The sequence below is a fragment of the Ammospiza caudacuta genome, chromosome 9 (assembly GCF_027887145.1).
Source record: "Ammospiza caudacuta isolate bAmmCau1 chromosome 9, bAmmCau1.pri, whole genome shotgun sequence".
Lineage (NCBI taxonomy): Eukaryota > Metazoa > Chordata > Aves > Passeriformes > Passerellidae > Ammospiza > Ammospiza caudacuta.
In genome coordinates this window covers 12,220,758-12,238,959 of record NC_080601.1, presented here as the reverse complement: position 1 = coordinate 12,238,959, position 18,202 = coordinate 12,220,758, and the positions used below count along the sequence as shown (strand labels likewise).

At 37.7% G+C, this 18,202-nt stretch overlaps 1 protein-coding gene across 5 annotated transcripts in view; it reads left to right on the top strand.

Moving 5' to 3' along the window:
• The window catches only part of WAPL (WAPL cohesin release factor), a 128,802-nt gene that overhangs the window by 99,520 nt on the left and 11,080 nt on the right, over positions 1-18,202 (top strand). For 4 of the 5 annotated variants that reach the window (XM_058810086.1, XM_058810084.1, XM_058810083.1 and 1 more), the window contains exons 5-11: positions 1,387-1,482; positions 4,569-4,721; positions 4,958-5,094; positions 7,039-7,150; positions 12,097-12,324; positions 16,198-16,309; positions 17,293-17,390. In XM_058810086.1, the coding sequence (XP_058666069.1) occupies positions 1,387-1,482; positions 4,569-4,721; positions 4,958-5,094; positions 7,039-7,150; positions 12,097-12,324; positions 16,198-16,309; positions 17,293-17,390 (936 nt within the window). The remainder of the gene's footprint in view (positions 1-1,386; positions 1,483-4,568; positions 4,722-4,957; positions 5,095-7,038; positions 7,151-12,096; positions 12,325-16,197; positions 16,310-17,292; positions 17,391-18,202) is intronic. The other variant, XM_058810087.1, reaches the window with a different exon arrangement.

The following is an 18,202-nucleotide window of genomic DNA, read 5'->3' as shown; positions in this document are numbered from 1 at the left end:
TTCAAATGGTGATCCATATGACACTTTGTTCCTGTTTGTGGGCCCAGATGATCTCTTGTAACTCAAGTATCTTGAACATGAAACTGGTTTCTCAGTTAAACTTTTTGAGCTGAACCAGATACTGTCTAAAAAAGCTTCCTTGCAAAACTGATGAAACTTAAGATAATAACCAATGTATACATGTTGATGAATGGTACATGAGCACTGCTTTAGGAACATCATTTAACAATCCAAATTTCTCATGACCACACAAAAGCACACTCAAGGGGGGAAAGAGGCTTTTCTCTTGTCTGGAGACTGGAATGGTTTAGTGCTTTGGGGCTCTGAAAACCCTTAACTGAGGCTTTAATCTTGCTAATAATCCTTGAAATTTTGTTCAGTAGGGCTTTGTCTTGTGAAGAACAGAAGGATGCAACACAGTAGGGTTTTACTCTGCAATAGTACAGAAACCCTTGACTTAGAGAATTGCCTGTCTAGCTTGTGGCATGCTAGAGCCTTGTTGCACTGTGTGGAGTGGTGCTCAGTCCCTGGCTGGTCCTAAGGCTTGCCACATGTTGCCCCTCTGGGCTTGAACTGTATTTTGGCTAAATAGTTACTACATCATATTTTGACAGAAAATGTTTATTTGCAATTCTTTTTTCACATTCAAAATACTGTGTAACTGCATTTTGTGAGGAAGCAGGTACTTACTCAGTTGATGCGTGACATGGTGGGAAATGGTGAAAATCGTAATGCTGTATTAGTCTAGAACAATATTGTGCAAGTAGGTTGGTAAATGTGAATGCTAGAAATAGAATTCTGTCTTTGCTTCCTCCAGAGAGTATGTTATGTTTCCCAAAAATTCAAGGACAGTAAATTTTGATGCATTTTGATTTGCCTTGACACATTTTTGAGCAAGACTAAAAAAAGACTTCTTAATTTATTAATATAGATTAAGGCGTTTCGTTTGAGTGTTTTTCTTCCTCCAGCATCAAAGTCTGTATGAGTTCTGCATTTTTGTTTCTAAACCAGTCGTATTTCTACTGACATGGTGTTTGCTAACACGTTTTTTTCCCTGAGCTGTCAGTTTTTGTCTATAGGAAGGTTGCAGACCTTTTGCTTTTGAATAAGTTTAAGAGATGAGACAACTGAAAAAATTGTTTAAATAGGTACATATCATGTCTTGTGCCATTTGAGTGGGTCCATATATCTTTAAAACCATCAGAGGCTTCAAAGTCCCTCTGATTTTCCAGTACATGTGATATTGAGAACTCGTGCTGCTGGGAATTCAGCAGGGAAAATGAGGCTTGTTTTCCTTGGTTGTCTACAGTATTGCTACAGTAATTTTGAAGTGTATAGTGGCTACTGGTAATTTACTTAAAAATAACTTTTATTTTTATCTTTTAGTCTCCCACAAAGGCAGTGTATAATGCTAGACACTGGAACCAGCCAGAATCAGAGGCTCTGCCAGCACCACCAGCTTTGAAAACTCCCAGTGTCCCAGTAAGTAGACTGTTGGTTTTTTCTCAAGTTTACTAAATCTCCTCTCCAGATTCACTGATTTTTAATTCTTTTTATTTTTTTAAACCCAAGTTCTTGCTATCTGGTAATGTCACAGTAATTCAGAAGGAGATCCACTTTGTGATGTGAGCCACTGGAATTTGATAGAAAGGAAATTGTTGGTGGAAGTTCTGTAGAATAGGATCTTTCATATAGCTTCAGTATAGTTACAAAAAAATACTTCAAGTTATGTTCTTCAGTGCTGAAGTTAAGCTTTCTGATAATGGACTCCATTCCATTTTCTGAGAGAACTCCCAGGATTAATTTACTAATGAACACAGAAGTCAGCAAATTGCTGATGAAAAAGAAAAAACTTAAAAGAGCCTTATCATTTATCTTTCCTTTCTAATGGAGTAGTGCTGATGGCTGACTTGAGTCTTTAGAAACTATGAAAGAAACACCATTTTCTGTGTACAGTCAGAAATGCTAATACCAACATTTTGGTTATCAAAAATACACCAGGGGTGAAAACAGCTCTTGAAGTTGTTTGTCCAAAAGTAAGTGGTTGTTTTGAGACTCAAAGTAATTGTTTTTTAACTCTTTAGAGACTCTGGGAATCCAGGGTCTTCAGCTTATATTGCAGAAATTGTTACTGATTATTCTAAGAGAACACTGTACATTGTTAATAAATGTAATTTCATTTGGTGTCTTGCTGATAGTACTGGTCTGAGAACAGAAAATAAGAAAGTAGATATTTTTGCAGTAATAGGTCTTCAGCTTTTGTTGTTGTCACCAGTTTGTAGTTGTTTATTTTTGTTTCTTTCTTTTGATTTTGTTTGTTGTTTTGTTTTGGGGTTTTTTTGTTTGTTTTTTGTTGTTGTTGTTGCTTTTTCCTTCCTTTTTTTTTTAATTCTACCCCTGTTTGTGGTGTTCTGGTACTTCTTCCTCTTTGATTTGTGCTTATTTCTGGTTGCCTCCTCACAGTATTCTGAACAGCCTTCTTTGGATATTAACTGAACTGCCTGGAAAATGCAGATAACTGAGTTGAAAACAGCCATTTCCACTAGAGTCTGAGGAGAGAGCAGAAATTTCAGCCCTGGGTTTTTACTAAACCCCTTTCTCAATTTAAATTATGCACCTTTGAAGTGAAGGTTTTGTTGCTTGCTGAATCTCTTGGTGCTGTTTTTTATGAAGTACTCTGCTAGCTGACTTAAGGGCAGATTTTGTGTGAGTCTTGTCAGACAGACTTTGAATATGGCTTTTTCAAGCTAAGGAAATGTCTGTTTCATTCATTCAGACAGTCACTTTGTATTCTGTCAGACTTCCACTTTGTCTCTGGAACCATCAGAATATTAATTCAGGAATGTGGTAGAGGTTTGGCTGAGCAAACCACTGAGGGGGATTTGTATGTGCTGCTCATGTTATGGTGTACATCTGAAGTTGCTTCAGACATGGTTTTTAACCATGATTTACATGTGTGTAATACTTCAAAGTGACAAGGTAAATGAGCCTTGAGCCAAATGTTCAGTGATAGTTCCTGAGCATATATCCTGCCTCTTTAATTTCTGTAGAAATTTCTCACCTGAAGGCTGGGAGAAGTCTGTCTCAGGTTTATGGTGAGAAACTCCCAGCATGCAAACTGCTTGTGCCAAGTACTCTCTTAGGGCCTCTCCAAGTGCCCTTGGAGTTTGCTTTGAAGGGGCAGCCATTAACCAAGACTTGGATGAGATCCTTCAGTGGCTCTCCTGTGTTCACAGACTGATAAGATCAGTGTTGCAGTATGTGCTCTAAACCGGTTTTTCAGGGTGGTTTATTTACCATTTCACCACTGGTGATTGAGTGAACACTGAAATGCCACCCTGATAGAGGCAGAATGTAAAGAATACTTCAGTAATATAGCAGCTTCTTCTGGCTTTTATTTTAATTTTGTCTCTCAATGTACAGTGCACAAGAAGGCTTTCTCTCCAGCTCTTCCCTGGAGTAACAGGTCATGCATCTTCTATGCCTGCATGTTAATTTTATTTTTTCAGCCACACTTCTAAAATATTCTCATTTTTCTGTGTAAGGAAGCTAAGTACATGATGTTACTGAGAGATTGAGGGTGAGTAAATGGCCATTGGAATTGGCACTTGTACATTTAGAATTTGGCACTTGGAGGTCTTTTTCCATACAGCCTTGTTTGCTGTAGTTTGTGTTCATAATAGATTTTGTGCCTGAGAAGTAAATCCGAAGATAAGCTGCACTTCAGCTTGTAGTAGCCTCAAACTAATACAGCAAAGTTGAGGAGAAACCTGTAATACTTGCTGGAGTTGTCTGGAAACCTGTCAGTAGTTATTCCAGACCTAACATCAAGTTCTCCCTGTGGAACAGGTTCTGCTGTATTTTATGCCATGATATGCTCCTAAAATATTTAACAGCACAAATAAGAGAATACTAAGAGTGTGCTCTACCTGGTTTGAGGCCTCTCAAGACACTGTGTGGCTTTGGTTGTGCTGCTACACAATGGGTACTGGTATTCTCCTGCTCCAGGCCAGGTGGAGTTTGCAGTGTGAGGCTGGAGGGTTGGACAGCAGTGCAGTGTCCTGGGGCAGGCGGGGCCAGAGCAGCTGGCACAGAGCTCTGCAGGCCAGGCTGGGCTCAGGCAGGGCTGGCTCAGGGCTCTGCTCCCATCCAGAGCCAGCTGCTTCCTCAGGGCTTCATAGTGCAACCAGCCTGGGCATTCTGGGAGTGCACAGGGGTAAGAGACTTGAAGGAGTAACAAATAAACACTGAATTTGGTTGGTTTTCTTACCCTGAAGCTTAAGGAATCAATATAAAGGACATTTTATTCTTCCACTGGTTTTAGTTTCAGAAATCAACTGGAGCTTTCCTGATACTTGGAATGTTTTTGATTTTATTTTTTTTTTGCATTTAAGAGTAGACACATTGTCACACAGCTTAAGTACGTACATCGTGGTAGTGCAAGGCAAGGACTAAATGGTCCCAAAATGTGAATTTGACAATTGCACACCTGTACTGTTTCCTGATGTATTTAGTGTATGTTTTCATGCTCAAAACATCTGCCCATTTTAGCACTTTCTTATTAATAGGTAAGGCTATCTTCAAAGGAGGCAATTCATAAAGATGATGGAGTTTTTAAGGCTCCTGCACCACCTCCCAAAGTGATAAAAACTGTGACAATACCTACTCAGCCCTATCAAGAGATAGTAACTGCATTGAAATGTAGGAAAGAAGACAAAGAAGTAAGTATTCTTAACAAATTTTTAAGATAAAGAATTACTAGTAATTCTAACTACTGAAGGAACAGTGTCAAAACACAATTTGGCTTTTCTATTAAAAATAATATTTTGAATGGCCTTTATTAACATCTTAATGTTTCCTTGCACTTAAAACTGAATAGATTTTTAAACTGTACTTGTCAAGATTATTATCAATCCCAAGAGCAACTTACTTAGGTCAAAATATTTGTCTTTTTCAGTTATACACTGTTGTTCAGCATGTAAAGCACTTCAATGATGTAGTGGAATTTGGTGAAAATCAAGAGTTCACAGATGATATTGAGTACTTGCTAAGTGGATTGAAGAGCAATCAGCCCCTAAACACACGTTGCCTTAGGTAAGACATCTAATACAAAACATGGAACCTGTGTTTGAAGGAGATACTGAATTAAATATGCATCGGAGAAGTGTCCATGCTTTAAAATTTCATGGACATTTACCTGGCACTTCTGCCATGAAGAGTAAAATTTGAAAATAATAATTAAAACTGTATATTTTGAATAATCATAAACAGTATGGCTATGAAGATGAAATGGTAAATTGTGCAGTAAGAGACATCTTTGACACACTTGTTGTCCTTGCTGTAAATCAAAACAATACTTTCTAATAACTTGCTCATGTAGTACATCTTATGTGTGAAATCTGTTCTGTTTTCAATGCAAATTCAATTCTAAAATAAAATCCCTAAGACTGTAGAGTTTGATGAAAATCTAGACCAGAGGTAATAGTGAGATGTTGTTTAACTTCAGCTGCCTCTTCTTTATCTTCTGTTGAGAAATAACATAACTGGCAGCCACTAAAAAGACTGAAGCCTCAATATTAATTGGGAGGTTCCTTAACTGGTCTTGGACTACTTTCCATATTCAAGTTACACATTATTGTGAAGTTGGCATCAAAAATGTTAACCTTACTTTGAAGAAGTTTGTGACTTGATACCGGTGTCAATTGCTTGGACATGAAAGTAATTGTAATAATGTTAAATAGAATAACCATGTAATAATATTTTTATATACCTAAATTTTCCTTTCCTTTCAGTTAAACTAAAATAGTAGAGAAAGAGAGGTGATGGCAGTGCTTTGTAATTTGACTGTGGCTGAGAAGAAGCTTTCTATGCCTCTAAGAGAGCTACTTTAAAATTTATTTGTTCCTCAGAAATTAGCAATTAATATTGTTGCTGGAATATAAGAATGAGAACTCTATCACCAGTTTGTTTATACACTGTAATAAGAATAAATTAATATAATGACAGTTTAGGAATAATTTTCATGCGAGTGCTCCTTATTTGCTCATGTGGCAAAATTAATCAGATTTTTAACTAATTCTTCACAAATGTATATAATGGAATGTAACTTACATAAGCACAACAAAAAAATCTTTTTTTTTTTCAGTTAACACATTAAAAGAAAAGTGTTTTTGCAAAGGAAATCAATGTGTAAGGATAGGAGTAGACGTAAGAGACTCTAGCAGGTCGCTAAGCTCTAACTGGTGCTGTTGTGGTTGGAGACAGAAAGCCCCCTTGTTCTTTTAAACACCTTACTGTGTGAATTTCTCAGAGGCAGGTTCCTCAGCAGTCATGGAAGACATGATTGCAGAATCACTCCCACATTAGTGCACATTTAAAAGCAATGTATTTTTAGCAGTTGTTATGTTGCACTGTGCTAGAAATGGCAGGCAGCTTACTGAGAAAGCTTGGGAAAAATGCCATTTTTAAAATAAACTGTTATACTGGTCAGTGATTACTGATACATTTGTCAGATCTTCTCTGAAATCTATAGTGTTTCCATCAATTATAAATGCAGCAATAAATATGAAAAGAAGTTTTATGGAGGCATAAGTGAAACTAGTCAGTTAATAAGATAAGCATTAGATAGCCATGGAAGCTCACATTTACAATTTCTCATAATGTCTTGGTCCATAAAGAGCTCTCCCATGTCTCTAAATCAGAGCTTCATGCTTAATCCATGGCATTTTACTTTCAATTTAACTATTGGAAATTTTCAGCTTTTTTTTTTTTAAGAAGCAAGTTAAGGCTGCCCTTTAAAATCCTGATGTTAGCCAAGCTGAAACTAAAGCAGACATAGTTTGGTGCTGATAAGCAACTTGAATAAAACACTGCTCACCACTCACTGTTCACCTACCTTAGACAAATTTTAGAAGAAACATTCCCACAGTTTACCAAGGTCTGAGGCACGTGGTCAGTCCTGTGTTGAAGACTTGTTTATCTGCTGTTCTTGTTGAGTGTGTTCATTTCAGTGGTTCTAACCCAGTTACTTCTCTGCAGTGTAATCAGCTTGGCGACCAAGTGTGCCATGCCCAGCTTCCGAATGCATCTGCGGGCACACGGGATGGTGGCCATGGTGTTCAAAACACTGGATGATTCCCAGCACCATCAGGTATGGATCCCCTGTGCATTTCATTGGAGTTTGGTGATACCTGTTCTGCTGGATGGGGATTTTGTTCAAGGTCAAGCATCCAGTGTACTGTGTATTGGTTTGTGTATGTATATATATTTATGGATATAGTATAGTCTATCTAATGGTGCCTCTGGGATCAGTGGCTCCATTTTAGGGAGTGCTCATTAGTGGCATAAAAAATTAGAGCACCTCTGTTCCACTGACAAATTCCTTATTCTACTGTTTATGTGCTTCTGTGTTTAAAAATTATTTTTTTAAAAAAAATAGGGATTTTGTAAAAATGGACTGTGCTTTGGCTTGCTCTTTTACTTATTCTCTTAAGCTTTTACAGAGTTTTACTGTTGTATTTTAAATTCTTTCAAATACATTTGAAAGGAATCCTTCCTCCTTATATTTAGAGGTGGCTCTCAGTGCTTATCTCCAGACTTGCTTGTATGGGAATTACCACCTCTTCTGTAGTTGTTATAGGGATTTTTTCATGTCTTGTGCTTGTCTCCTTGAGCACTGCTGTAATTGCAGTTTTAGGATTCCCTGAGCATATATAATGTTCTGTTGGATTCTAGGAAAGGTAAGTTTCATCTATTTATGGTAACATGACCTGAGAGTTAAACTGAAGCAGTTTGGTTTTCCTTCTTATCAATGTTACCTCTGTGGGGTATCCCTTGAGATATTTTTACAAAAGCTGGAAAGATGAGATTTTACTTGAAATGGGTAGTAGCTATGTATATCAGTCAGGTTTATAATTTTCTGTAATAGCTCTAAGAAGAATGGCATACAGTGCAGAATGCAACTTTGCACCCTCGGAAATAGACATTTCAGAAATGGTATTTGACATCTTACCGTGGGTGGGGGGGAAAAAGCTGTAGTTTAAGTAACTGTTTTAGAATAATAGCTTATTTTCCATCTCCCTCAAAAATTAGCAATGGCTAATTGTAAAACACAGGCACCAGGTTCAATGAGTTCATTATTTTGTGAGCTGTCAAAATAGTGCCAAGTGATACTAGAAATAAATGAAGTACAGTCGCTCTATTTAGGACAGTTGCCACCACTGAGTTGCAGGAGATCAGCAGAGGACAGCTACAGTTCCCTGGAAAATGTACAAACTTGCTTGGCTGTATTTTTGGCTGTCTTTTAACAGTTACCATTATTCCTTCATTTTTAAAAGAACTAGCACATGCAGTTGAAAAGGAAATTGCATGCTATTATTAGTCTGCAGTAACAAAAAGCATTGATTATATTCACTATTTTCAGTATATTTGATGAAATGCTCCCTTTTGTCAAAGAAAAAAATTGATAGTTAATGTTTGAATATCGTTACAGTACATTCTTGGTACAGGTTTTACATTATTGTGAAATTACTGATTTTTCAAACTACTCTTGATAAATGGTAATGGGTATGCCCTGACTAGTGACAGTATGTGCTTCAACACTAACATCTCTGGATAAGCTCACTGTCTATGCTACCCTTTCATTCACTAATTATTTCACTGATACTAAATTTTTTTCCAAATGAATAAAAATTTCTTCACTAAATCTCAGTTCAAAGTAACTGAAGAACAAAAAATCACACTCAGCTTTGCATGCATGGCTCAAATCCCTGTAAGATAAATAAGAACTGAGCTAAAAATGCACAGTTATTTGGTTAGTATTTTCTTAAAGTATTTTGAAGATGGGAAAACTGCCACAATGACACTGTTAATGGAAACAAATATGAACTTATACTGCATTCATTGTTCTAATGCAATAGAATAGACTGAGTGTACAGGGGGCTTTTAACATTTCCATAAGGAGTGTAAAGTAGCAGTTGCATACTGGCAGTTGGCATTTCTTGAACCAGCAGGGAAAACAAAATGCCATCTATCGTACAGAGCTTTGCCCAAAAATAACAACATGAAAATTACTCCTTCCACCAAATTTTTCTTGTAGACTTGTGTTTAAGTATAAGTTTTTAATTGGCTTTGTCTCTTCAGTAGTGCTCTGTAAAGATTTTGAAGCATTATTAATTTTTAAAATAAAAACTATATTTCCATTATACCTGTCAGTAATTAAGCACACAAATGTGATTTTATAATGTCTTCAGCATGAGAATAACTTAAAAAAAGATAAAAGTGCATTATATGTAGTGCTGAACCCTAGAAAATAACCATCTGTTCCCACAAGCTGGAGTATAAATAGAACAAGCAAGAGAAGACAAGGATGAGAGTGGGTGTAAGTGGTCTGCCATTTCTGGAGTGTATGTTCAAACTAGGATGTTTTCCTGAATTCTGAAGAGGTATGGAGTGCAAATCCATAGTTAGATACTCCATGAAATTTGTCTAGAGCAAATTGTATTTATTTTACTTTTTTTCTCTTCTCTGCATTTATTTGGAAGCAGAATGTGTTTTATGCATTTTGAGGAGTAGAGTGGGATGGAGGAAGCTCACCTGAAAAAAATCACTCTTCTGCTGCAGTCTAAGGGTGGCATTTGGAAGGATTGATTTGGTTCTTTGGTTGGGTTTTTTTTTGTTCTTTTAGAATACTGATCAAATATGGGTTGCAACAACAACCAATTTTCCCCTCATTCCAAACTCAGAATTGTGTCTATGGTAGGGCATGAGATACCTTTCAATCAGTGTGGTTAATTAAACACTTAAAGGTCAGAGCAAAATGTAGAATTGTTTTATTTGAGATGAAGACTATAGGGACTAGGAGAAACTAGCTTTCCAAAACCCTTATCACTGGTATGAAGCTAAAGCAGGTTTGTTCCATGCTGTAAGCACCATTCACATTTGAGATCCTTACTTTTATATCATCAGTATTTTCCTGCTGCACATCAGCATCTGGAGGCTTACTGGCCTGAATCTCTGCTGTGTATGTGCTGTTGCAGGAATGTGGCTCTTGTTTCACAGAGCCAGTCCAGCCTTTGTGCTTTCCCAGCAGCCTTAAACCTCCTGCATTGTGTCTTGGTGATCTGATCACATTAAGTGTCTTGAAACCTGGGTGGCCAGTCTGAAGGGAAATGTCAGCAGAGCTGGTGCAGAGGGAAAAAGAACCATTACTCCCTTCATAATGGAAGGCTGATGGGGTTGAAAAGGGAACCTGGAACAGGCAAGGGCTTGATACAGATGCTTAGAGTGAGTGTGATTGCCCTTACCAGACTTCAGAGTATCTGTAAAGCATTTCTGAGTAAGGATCTAAGAAAAGTCTCTGACTTCTTGAAATGCCCAAATACTGGCAGCCCAGATTATAAATCCAGCACTTTCCCTCTGTGAACTGCTGCATACTTTGCAGTTGATAGAAACTCTCTTGGGACTTTCAGCTTTTTTTTTTTAAACCAGGAAACTCACCTAGATAATGCTGGTCATCAAAATATAGTTCTTCATAGATGTTGAAGTCCGACATTGGCTGAACAATAATTAGTTAACCTTTGATTCCTCTGGAATGTGTGCGTTCCTGTGTCCTGTTTTACCATTGCCATTCTGGAAGAACCCAGTTCTTTAAGGAACCTGACATGTACAGTTTAAGCCAGCTGCAAGTAAATGAAGAGTAAACAAAAATGAAGGTAAACAATGTATACCTTCTGCAGACAGGTCACATAGATGCTTTCAGCCTTACATCTGGCAAGGCTGAAGTAGTGATAGAAGGCTGGGGGTAGCCTTTGGAAACCCTTGCTTCTTTCCTTCAGGAGTTCTGATGTGTCTTTGGTAGTTGGTCAGATTAAAGTCCTTATTCACCTGAGGATTTCCTAACTCAGACAGGAAGGAGTTTTGACATAGCTTTTGATAGATTGTCAGCTGCCTAATCCTGTCTTGGAAATGCTGATACTGCTTAGTATGACCAGGTATGATTATTACTTACTTCTAAAATAAACAGAGTAGATGGTGATTGCTTTAATGGTTGGCTGAACTCTAAACAAGATGTTAATCTGCTATGACACAGAGTTCTGCTCTTTCCTGTTGAGCTGTACAACATTTATACTCCAGAATTAGTTTGTTTCCGTGTTTAATTTATCTTATACAGAAACAATTGTTTCTATAACTCCTCGAGTTATTGACAGAGGTTTCTGACAGTTTTGTGCCCAGCACACCTCTGTTCCCAGTGAACATTTCTCCTCTTTCCTGTAACTTGGAGCTCAGTGCTCTCAGTCCAAGTGCAGTACTTAGACACCAGGGATGGATGGCTTTGATTCACTGCTGTCCGTCCCTTCCTGACAGTCATCTTCTGCTTTGGCTTTTTTGGAACCTCATGAAAGTAGAATTTAATTCTTTCTTCAAGAAGAATTAAGTATTCTTTAGCCAGTTAAATGTGCCTGTACACCAATTCTGTATAAGATATGGGTGGTCAAGTTAATAACATTTATGTGTTAAGGACTGATGGGGATGGACAGTGAAGCTGGTTTACACTCTGGCTGCATCTGAAAAGCAGAATTCCCCTGGAAAGAAAATGTGTTTATGCTGGAAAAGTTTGGATAAACTATTAAGTGACAGACCCATTTGGCAGAATCAGAATTTATGTCCCCAGGCACTCCCTCCCTGCAGACAGTGTCCCCATGATGTCTGGATTTTCTGGTGCTGTCACCAGTTCATCCCCTCAAACCAGAATGTTCACCTACCTTGCCATTTATCCTGAGCTGGAGTTACTGTTTCTTGCTTTGTCTGCAGCATTGAGTCTCTAAAAAGTAGAAATCCCTGCTTTTTTTCTAGGGCTTTGTAAATATATTGAGTGCTTTATGTCTCAGTTTTATTTGTCAAGAGAATGCATTAGTAACTTGCTAGAAGGAATCTCCATTCAACAGTGGATGCTCATGCAAGTGCTAAGACTGGGGCTCTGTCAGGCATTTTCTTTTATGAATCTTCAGCTTGTTTATTAAAAATAATGAAAGGCCTGCCTAAAATGTTAGTAAAAGCTAACTGTTTTTTTTTTTTTTTTATTTCTCCCAACCCAAGAATTTGTCCCTTTGTACAGCAGCTCTAATGTACATCCTTAGTAGAGATCGCTTGAACATGGATTTGGACAGAGCTAGTCTAGACCTGATGATACGGCTTCTAGAATTGGAACAAGATGCTTCCTCTGCCAAGCTGCTGAATGAAAAGGACATGAATAAAATTAAGGAGAAAATTCGGAGACTGTGTGAGACTGTTCACAACAAACATCTTGATCTCGAAAACATCACGGTGGGTAACATGCTTTTATTGGAAAGCCTTCACAGTTGTGGAATGCTTAATAAAATGGAATTTGCAAGCATCATCCTTCATTTCACATCCCCAGCAAAGGATTCCTGCTGTTTCATCTGCCTTTTATGTATACCTGACTTCACTGCAAGTGTTCTCTTCAAATTTGAAATTTCCTTTTTCAGAAGTTATTAGTAGGATAAAGTTAGGATGTTCTTCGCCTGAGTTTCTGTTTGCCCCTGCTAAGGGTAGCTACAGGGAGCAGTTGTAAACAAGTAACAATAACTGTGTTTGAAGCCCACACTTAGATTGACTGCATTTCTTTGCCTAAGTTTTATAAGTACTTTGACAAATGGGGGTTTGTGCATGGGAGTAAGAGTATTGTGTACTAAATTAAAACTGTGGTGCAGGTTTTGACATTTAAAAAAAACCTATCCTGCACAAGCTGATTTTCCCCTACCCAAAGTGTGGCAGTTCTGTTACTTATCATGAATGTAGATGAATTTTTTCCTTCCTTTCTCAAACATACTTGTTCTTTATGAAAATACCTTAATCTGTAGCAGAATGAGCTGGCTCTGTTTAGGTTCTGTTTAAAAAGAAATTGGATGCTATCATCAAGCTAGCTTAGAAAATAAAAAGGCTAAGTTGCAAGGTTTTTTAGAAGAGTGTATTTTAAGAATTGATTGACAGATTGATTAGATGAGTGGCCATAAATGACAAAAAACAATTAATGTGTCTTTGCCATATTCCAGTATAGTTGATGTTAGTATAATCTTAATTTTTTGACATCCTGTAATACATTCTTTTCAAGATTCTTATTAGGGTTTTTGCCATTTTTTCTGTAATGCTTGTACCCTTTTTTCTGTAACGCTTATACTCAACGGGAAAAGCTTCTGATTTATTGCTCATGAAGTGAGCTTTTCAGAGCTTTGTCTGTGCAAGTAATGTTCCTGCTCCTGGCAGTAATCTGCAGTCAGGGTTGTGTTCCATATTCAGTTGGACTAAAAGATGTGCCTTGTTGAGCTGGCACTTTGTTCTGTAGCTTTTGGGACTTTTGTGTCACTTTAGGAAGAGTTTCTTTGGGGTGTTTTCTCTCCAAATTCTGCCTATGGAACAGAGAGCTGAATTGATATGAAGAGCCACTGTTCTGTAGCTTTAGCAAGAGCTGAATTTTGGGTGAGGAAGACAATATCCATGACATCATTGTTAACTTTGGTAATCAGGTTGTGTGGTGACAATGGAATACAAATTGCAATTTTTAGTCTTTGGTTTCATACAAAGACATGAAAGGTGCTGGCAGGGAGCTTGAATTAACTTTCTGTCCTTGGAAATCTGCAGAGAAAGAAAGAAATGAGATTATATTCTGCACTTCAGTTTACAGTCTGAAAATACCACCACAGAAGGAAATCTGTTCTCTAGGTGGTGATTAGCTAGGATTTGGTATAATCAGAGTCTTCTTTCAGTGCTGTTTTGGCACTGAAGGCAGCTCACATAGCAGAGTTTGTCAGTGCCGGGATATCTCTTGCACTATAAAATGTAAGACAGCTCCCTTTATTAAGCATGGAACAGCTGGTGCAGGTTCCTCATTGCTAAAGCATCCAGCCACAAAGACCACTGTCTCCTGCTTGAGCTTTTCTCATATTCATAATCTGATCTAGCCTGTTGCTTTTTTATGAACTGTAATTCTGTTCTTGTTTTTTCTTAGACATGGATTTTAAAAGGAGAGGATATATCAAAAGGGTCTCTGTCTTGTGAGGAAGTTGTTCATGAGTAAAGAGCATTAATATCCTTGGCCATCAGTTTCAGCTGCTGTATTTGAGGGTTTTTCCCTGAGGCAGCTCTATTTCTTAAATTTATTTCGAGCTGTTGCTGTAAATGCATTGAATATTGTAGTACCTCACAGATGGAAACTGGTTTCCTCCCAGCTGCACCATCTAGAAGCAGAGACTGTATAGTATTTAGAGAATATTTGCAAGCCAAATGAGATGATTAGGTTCTCTTCCAGTTTAAAATAGTAGCAATGGTAAGTTGAGACCATAATGAACTTCATGTGTTGAAGATCAAGCTGCTTTCATGTAGATCCCTGTCATAAGATACAATAAGTAATCTCTGTTTTGTACTAAATGACAGGCAGAAAATGTAAAAAAAAAATGCAAATCTTCTGGGGGTGAAGAAAAGCTCTGTGCTTTTTCAGACTCAGACATACCCAGTGAGAAACAAGAGGATTGCTGCAGATGTTTTTATACCTCCAGTTTGTGCCTAACCAGTCATACCTTGGCTTGTTTGAATCTTACACAGATCAGGAGAACGTGATCCATTTGCCTCCCTCTTTCCACAGATAACATTGTTTGTGTGTCTGTCTAGAAATGAGGCTGGACTAATTTTTAAATATTCAAAGGTTCTGGTTTTTTGATGGCTATTTATGTTAAAAACATTAGCCCAGAAACCAGGGAGGTGTGTGCAGGTTGAGTTTGTTCCAGGCTGGCTGTGCTGCATTAGAAGAAGATAAACCTGAAGAACCTGACCTTCACCTCAGCAGATGGCCCACACCTTCAGTGAGCACAGCCCTCTGCAGCTCCTGCTTTTGCAGCTGCCTCCTCACTGTTGCATCAGAACAAAAGCCTTCAGGGGTGGCTTCTGTTTTCAGATGGTGAAAGAACTTATTCTGGTTTTCAGTCAGCATAAGGCTGAAATGTTAAGGCAACCATGTGTTGGGCCTTTGGTGTTAAAATTTTGTAGTAGTTGACAAAAATTTGAATTAATGGATTATTTTAGTCAAAAGCAAAAGGGTTACGAGGTTTCATTGCTTTTATTTAAAAAAAGGAGAAAATTGGTATCCTTATTAAGTGTGTACAAATGTCAGATTATATTCTTTTAGGGTTATCTGAAGTCCTGTTGCCCTATAACAGGAAACTAATCACTGTGTTTTAAATATTGTGTGGCCTTTGAGCTTTTGTGGTGTAGGTATTTAGGAAATTACCTGACCTGCTGTAAATTTGCTGCTACTTGTGTTCTCTTGATCCTCACAACCCTTTGCTGACCCAAGGATTCTTCCATTTGCCCTGGAGGAATGCTGTTACTGTTATGTTCATAGTGACAGTGTGCTGCAGGGCTTGCTGCTACAACCCAGAAACAACTTTGGGTGTTAACTCTTCTTTATCTGATCTTCAGCTTTCTTTTCCTCCTTGTAAATGAAGTATTTTCAAAGTGAGGAAAGCAGCTGGAGATGCTGGGGAGTGGAGGGAGGGCTCATACTGACACAATGGAGCGTTTGCTCAAGCCTGTTGAGTACTGTTCTGCTTCCATTTGCAGGGAGTGAACTTACCTTTACTGTTGGTGAATTTATATATGTGTTCCTCCTTTTTCCAAAAAAGTATATCAGTAAATAGAATAAGGTTTCCTGCAGTTGTTCAGTTTAATTGCTTTGTTCTGTAGGTTTGAAATTAAAAACACAAGATGCCTACATTGGAAGCAAATGTGATCTTTGAGCAGCACAGCCCATGTATCTGAGATTGAGAAGCTGTGTTCACTGGGGATTTTCTTGATTTTTTTACTGCCTGGCTGATTTGTCCATTTACTTCGTCCACTTGTTTATTTTGATAACAATAGAAACAGATGACAAGAGTCTGCTTGGGTTTTCTAAGCTATTAATAAAATAAAGAAAATTTGAAAATGCCAAGTAGCTTTTTTATCAGTATTGTCATTTTTTTAAAGATATGCATATTTTCCAGTCTATTCTTGCTCCCTCTGGTGGTGCCTCTCAGAGCCTGTACTTTGGTTTTTGTGGTTTTCCTGTGACGTGTGTTTGTGTGGCTTGGTGTATTGGCTGCAGCTGCATTTGATGATTTCACTAACTCCAGAACCTCTCTCTTTCAGACTGGGCATTTGGCAATGGAGACGTTACTGTCTCTCACCTCTAAGCGAGCTGGGGACTGGTTTAAAGAAGAGCTGCGACTTCTGGGTGGTCTGGATCATATTGTAGATAAAGGTATAGTGGGGATACTGCTTTGACAGCATGACAAAATAGTGAATTGCAATAAAATATTTGCTTTTTGTGATGTTCATTTCCTGTGGTTTAAAATAGAAATATTACATATTTTTCTTAGCAGTGTTAAAAATAAAATACACAATTCAGTATGAAGTAACTGAGAAATATTAGTGATTTTAATCTATTTTAGATGAGATTGAAAGTAGTTTTCATGTTAAACAGAATGTGTGGAGTGTTGCATTACAGTGTATGAGAATAACAATGGCTTAAGCTTGGACAGAATGCTGTTACATATCTCTGTACAGCACACTTATTCTAGAGTAGAATCTCCTTCATAGTGTCCTAGAATTATTTTCAGACCAGATATTTTTAAACTAAATATACCAAAGGAAGTAAACCCTTCAAGAAGAAATTGGGGATGGGGGGAAGGTTCAAAGATACGCCTCTGTTAGTGTGTTTTTGATGAGAATCTCCTAGCTAGGAAAAGGGACATTTCTAAATGAGTTCTTGACCTGAGTAAAGCTTGGTCTTGAATAAGCAGTGGGAGAACCAAGAAAGAACTGGAGAGGTGGAAGTATTCAATTTGAACACAGTTTCAAGTTATTGTTTCAGAGTTGTAAAGTCTGGGAAATGTGTGCTTGTCCTGTCTCATTCCACTTCTAAAAGACTCCCTTAGAGTTAAGGAACATAGTCATGTGCTGAACACAGTTATTAGCAGGAGAAAATAATATATATGGTTAGGTAATTTGTACCAGCAATCTAAAACTTGTCAAGACAATGTTGTAAAGGTTTTTTTTTTTTCATTTACTTGGAGAAATGAAAAGTTTTGGAGTGCTGATCATGTCCTCATGGTTATTTCCTGCCATTAGAGGTGTGCAGAGTGTAAAACAAGGTTGATAACTCTTGAGTAGCTGGTTAGCTTGTACACCTGGCTTTTGGAGACCTTTTACTTATGGAAGAAAAAAACTTCTTTTTGTCTTTAGTTAAGGAATGTGTGGATCACCTAAGCAGTGATGAAAATGAAGAGAAGTTGGTTGCTTCCTTATGGGGTGCAGAGAGATGTTTACGGGTCTTGGAAAGTGTGAGTATGAACAGATCCTTTGCATTTCTGAGAGCTGCTTTTTAAGCAGGTCTGGTTTACCTTCTTTCAGTGTATAGTCACATTATAGCTTTGTAAGGTTGATTTTTATTTTTTTACAGACTATACTATCTTTCTGATGCTTATCAGTGTTTCTGTAATGTTTGAAAATTTAATTTGCTATTCTGTATGTGTGTACTGCATTCCAAGATTATTTTTGTTAAAAAATAACTAAATATAGCATGATACTTTTTCTTAAGTTCCTACAAAAAGCTGCTGTTTATGGGTGTTGTTTCCTTGGCATGAGTTTTGACTCTCCAATGTGTGTCTAGTAATAACTAAACATTATAGAAGTGGGATTTTCTTAGAAGCAATAAATCAATGCTAGGAGTTGCTACTTTGAGCCATCAGCTGTGGAAGTGCTGAAAGAGAAAATTGTCCTGAGGGGCAAATGAGTCCTGTCATCAGTTGAGTGGGTATATGCAGATGGTAAATATTTCTTTGAGAACTTGTAAGAAAATAAAAAATGTGATACTTTTGTAGAGTTTACTTGACAGGAATGGTGTGTGTGTGTTCCTCTGCAATGCCTTCACCGAGTTTGATGTTTGTTACTGGTGTTACTCTGTTTCTGTTGTGATATCCTAAGGAAGCAGAGGAGCCTTGTTATATTCTAGCAACACATCTCCACACATCAGCAAACATTTGGGATCAGAGTACAGGTCAATGAATCTTGCTCAATACCTTAAACCCAAATTAGAGGGCAAATAGTTACAGTGGTTGCTTGTTTTCTTCACTGAAGTAGAAGGACAGACTTA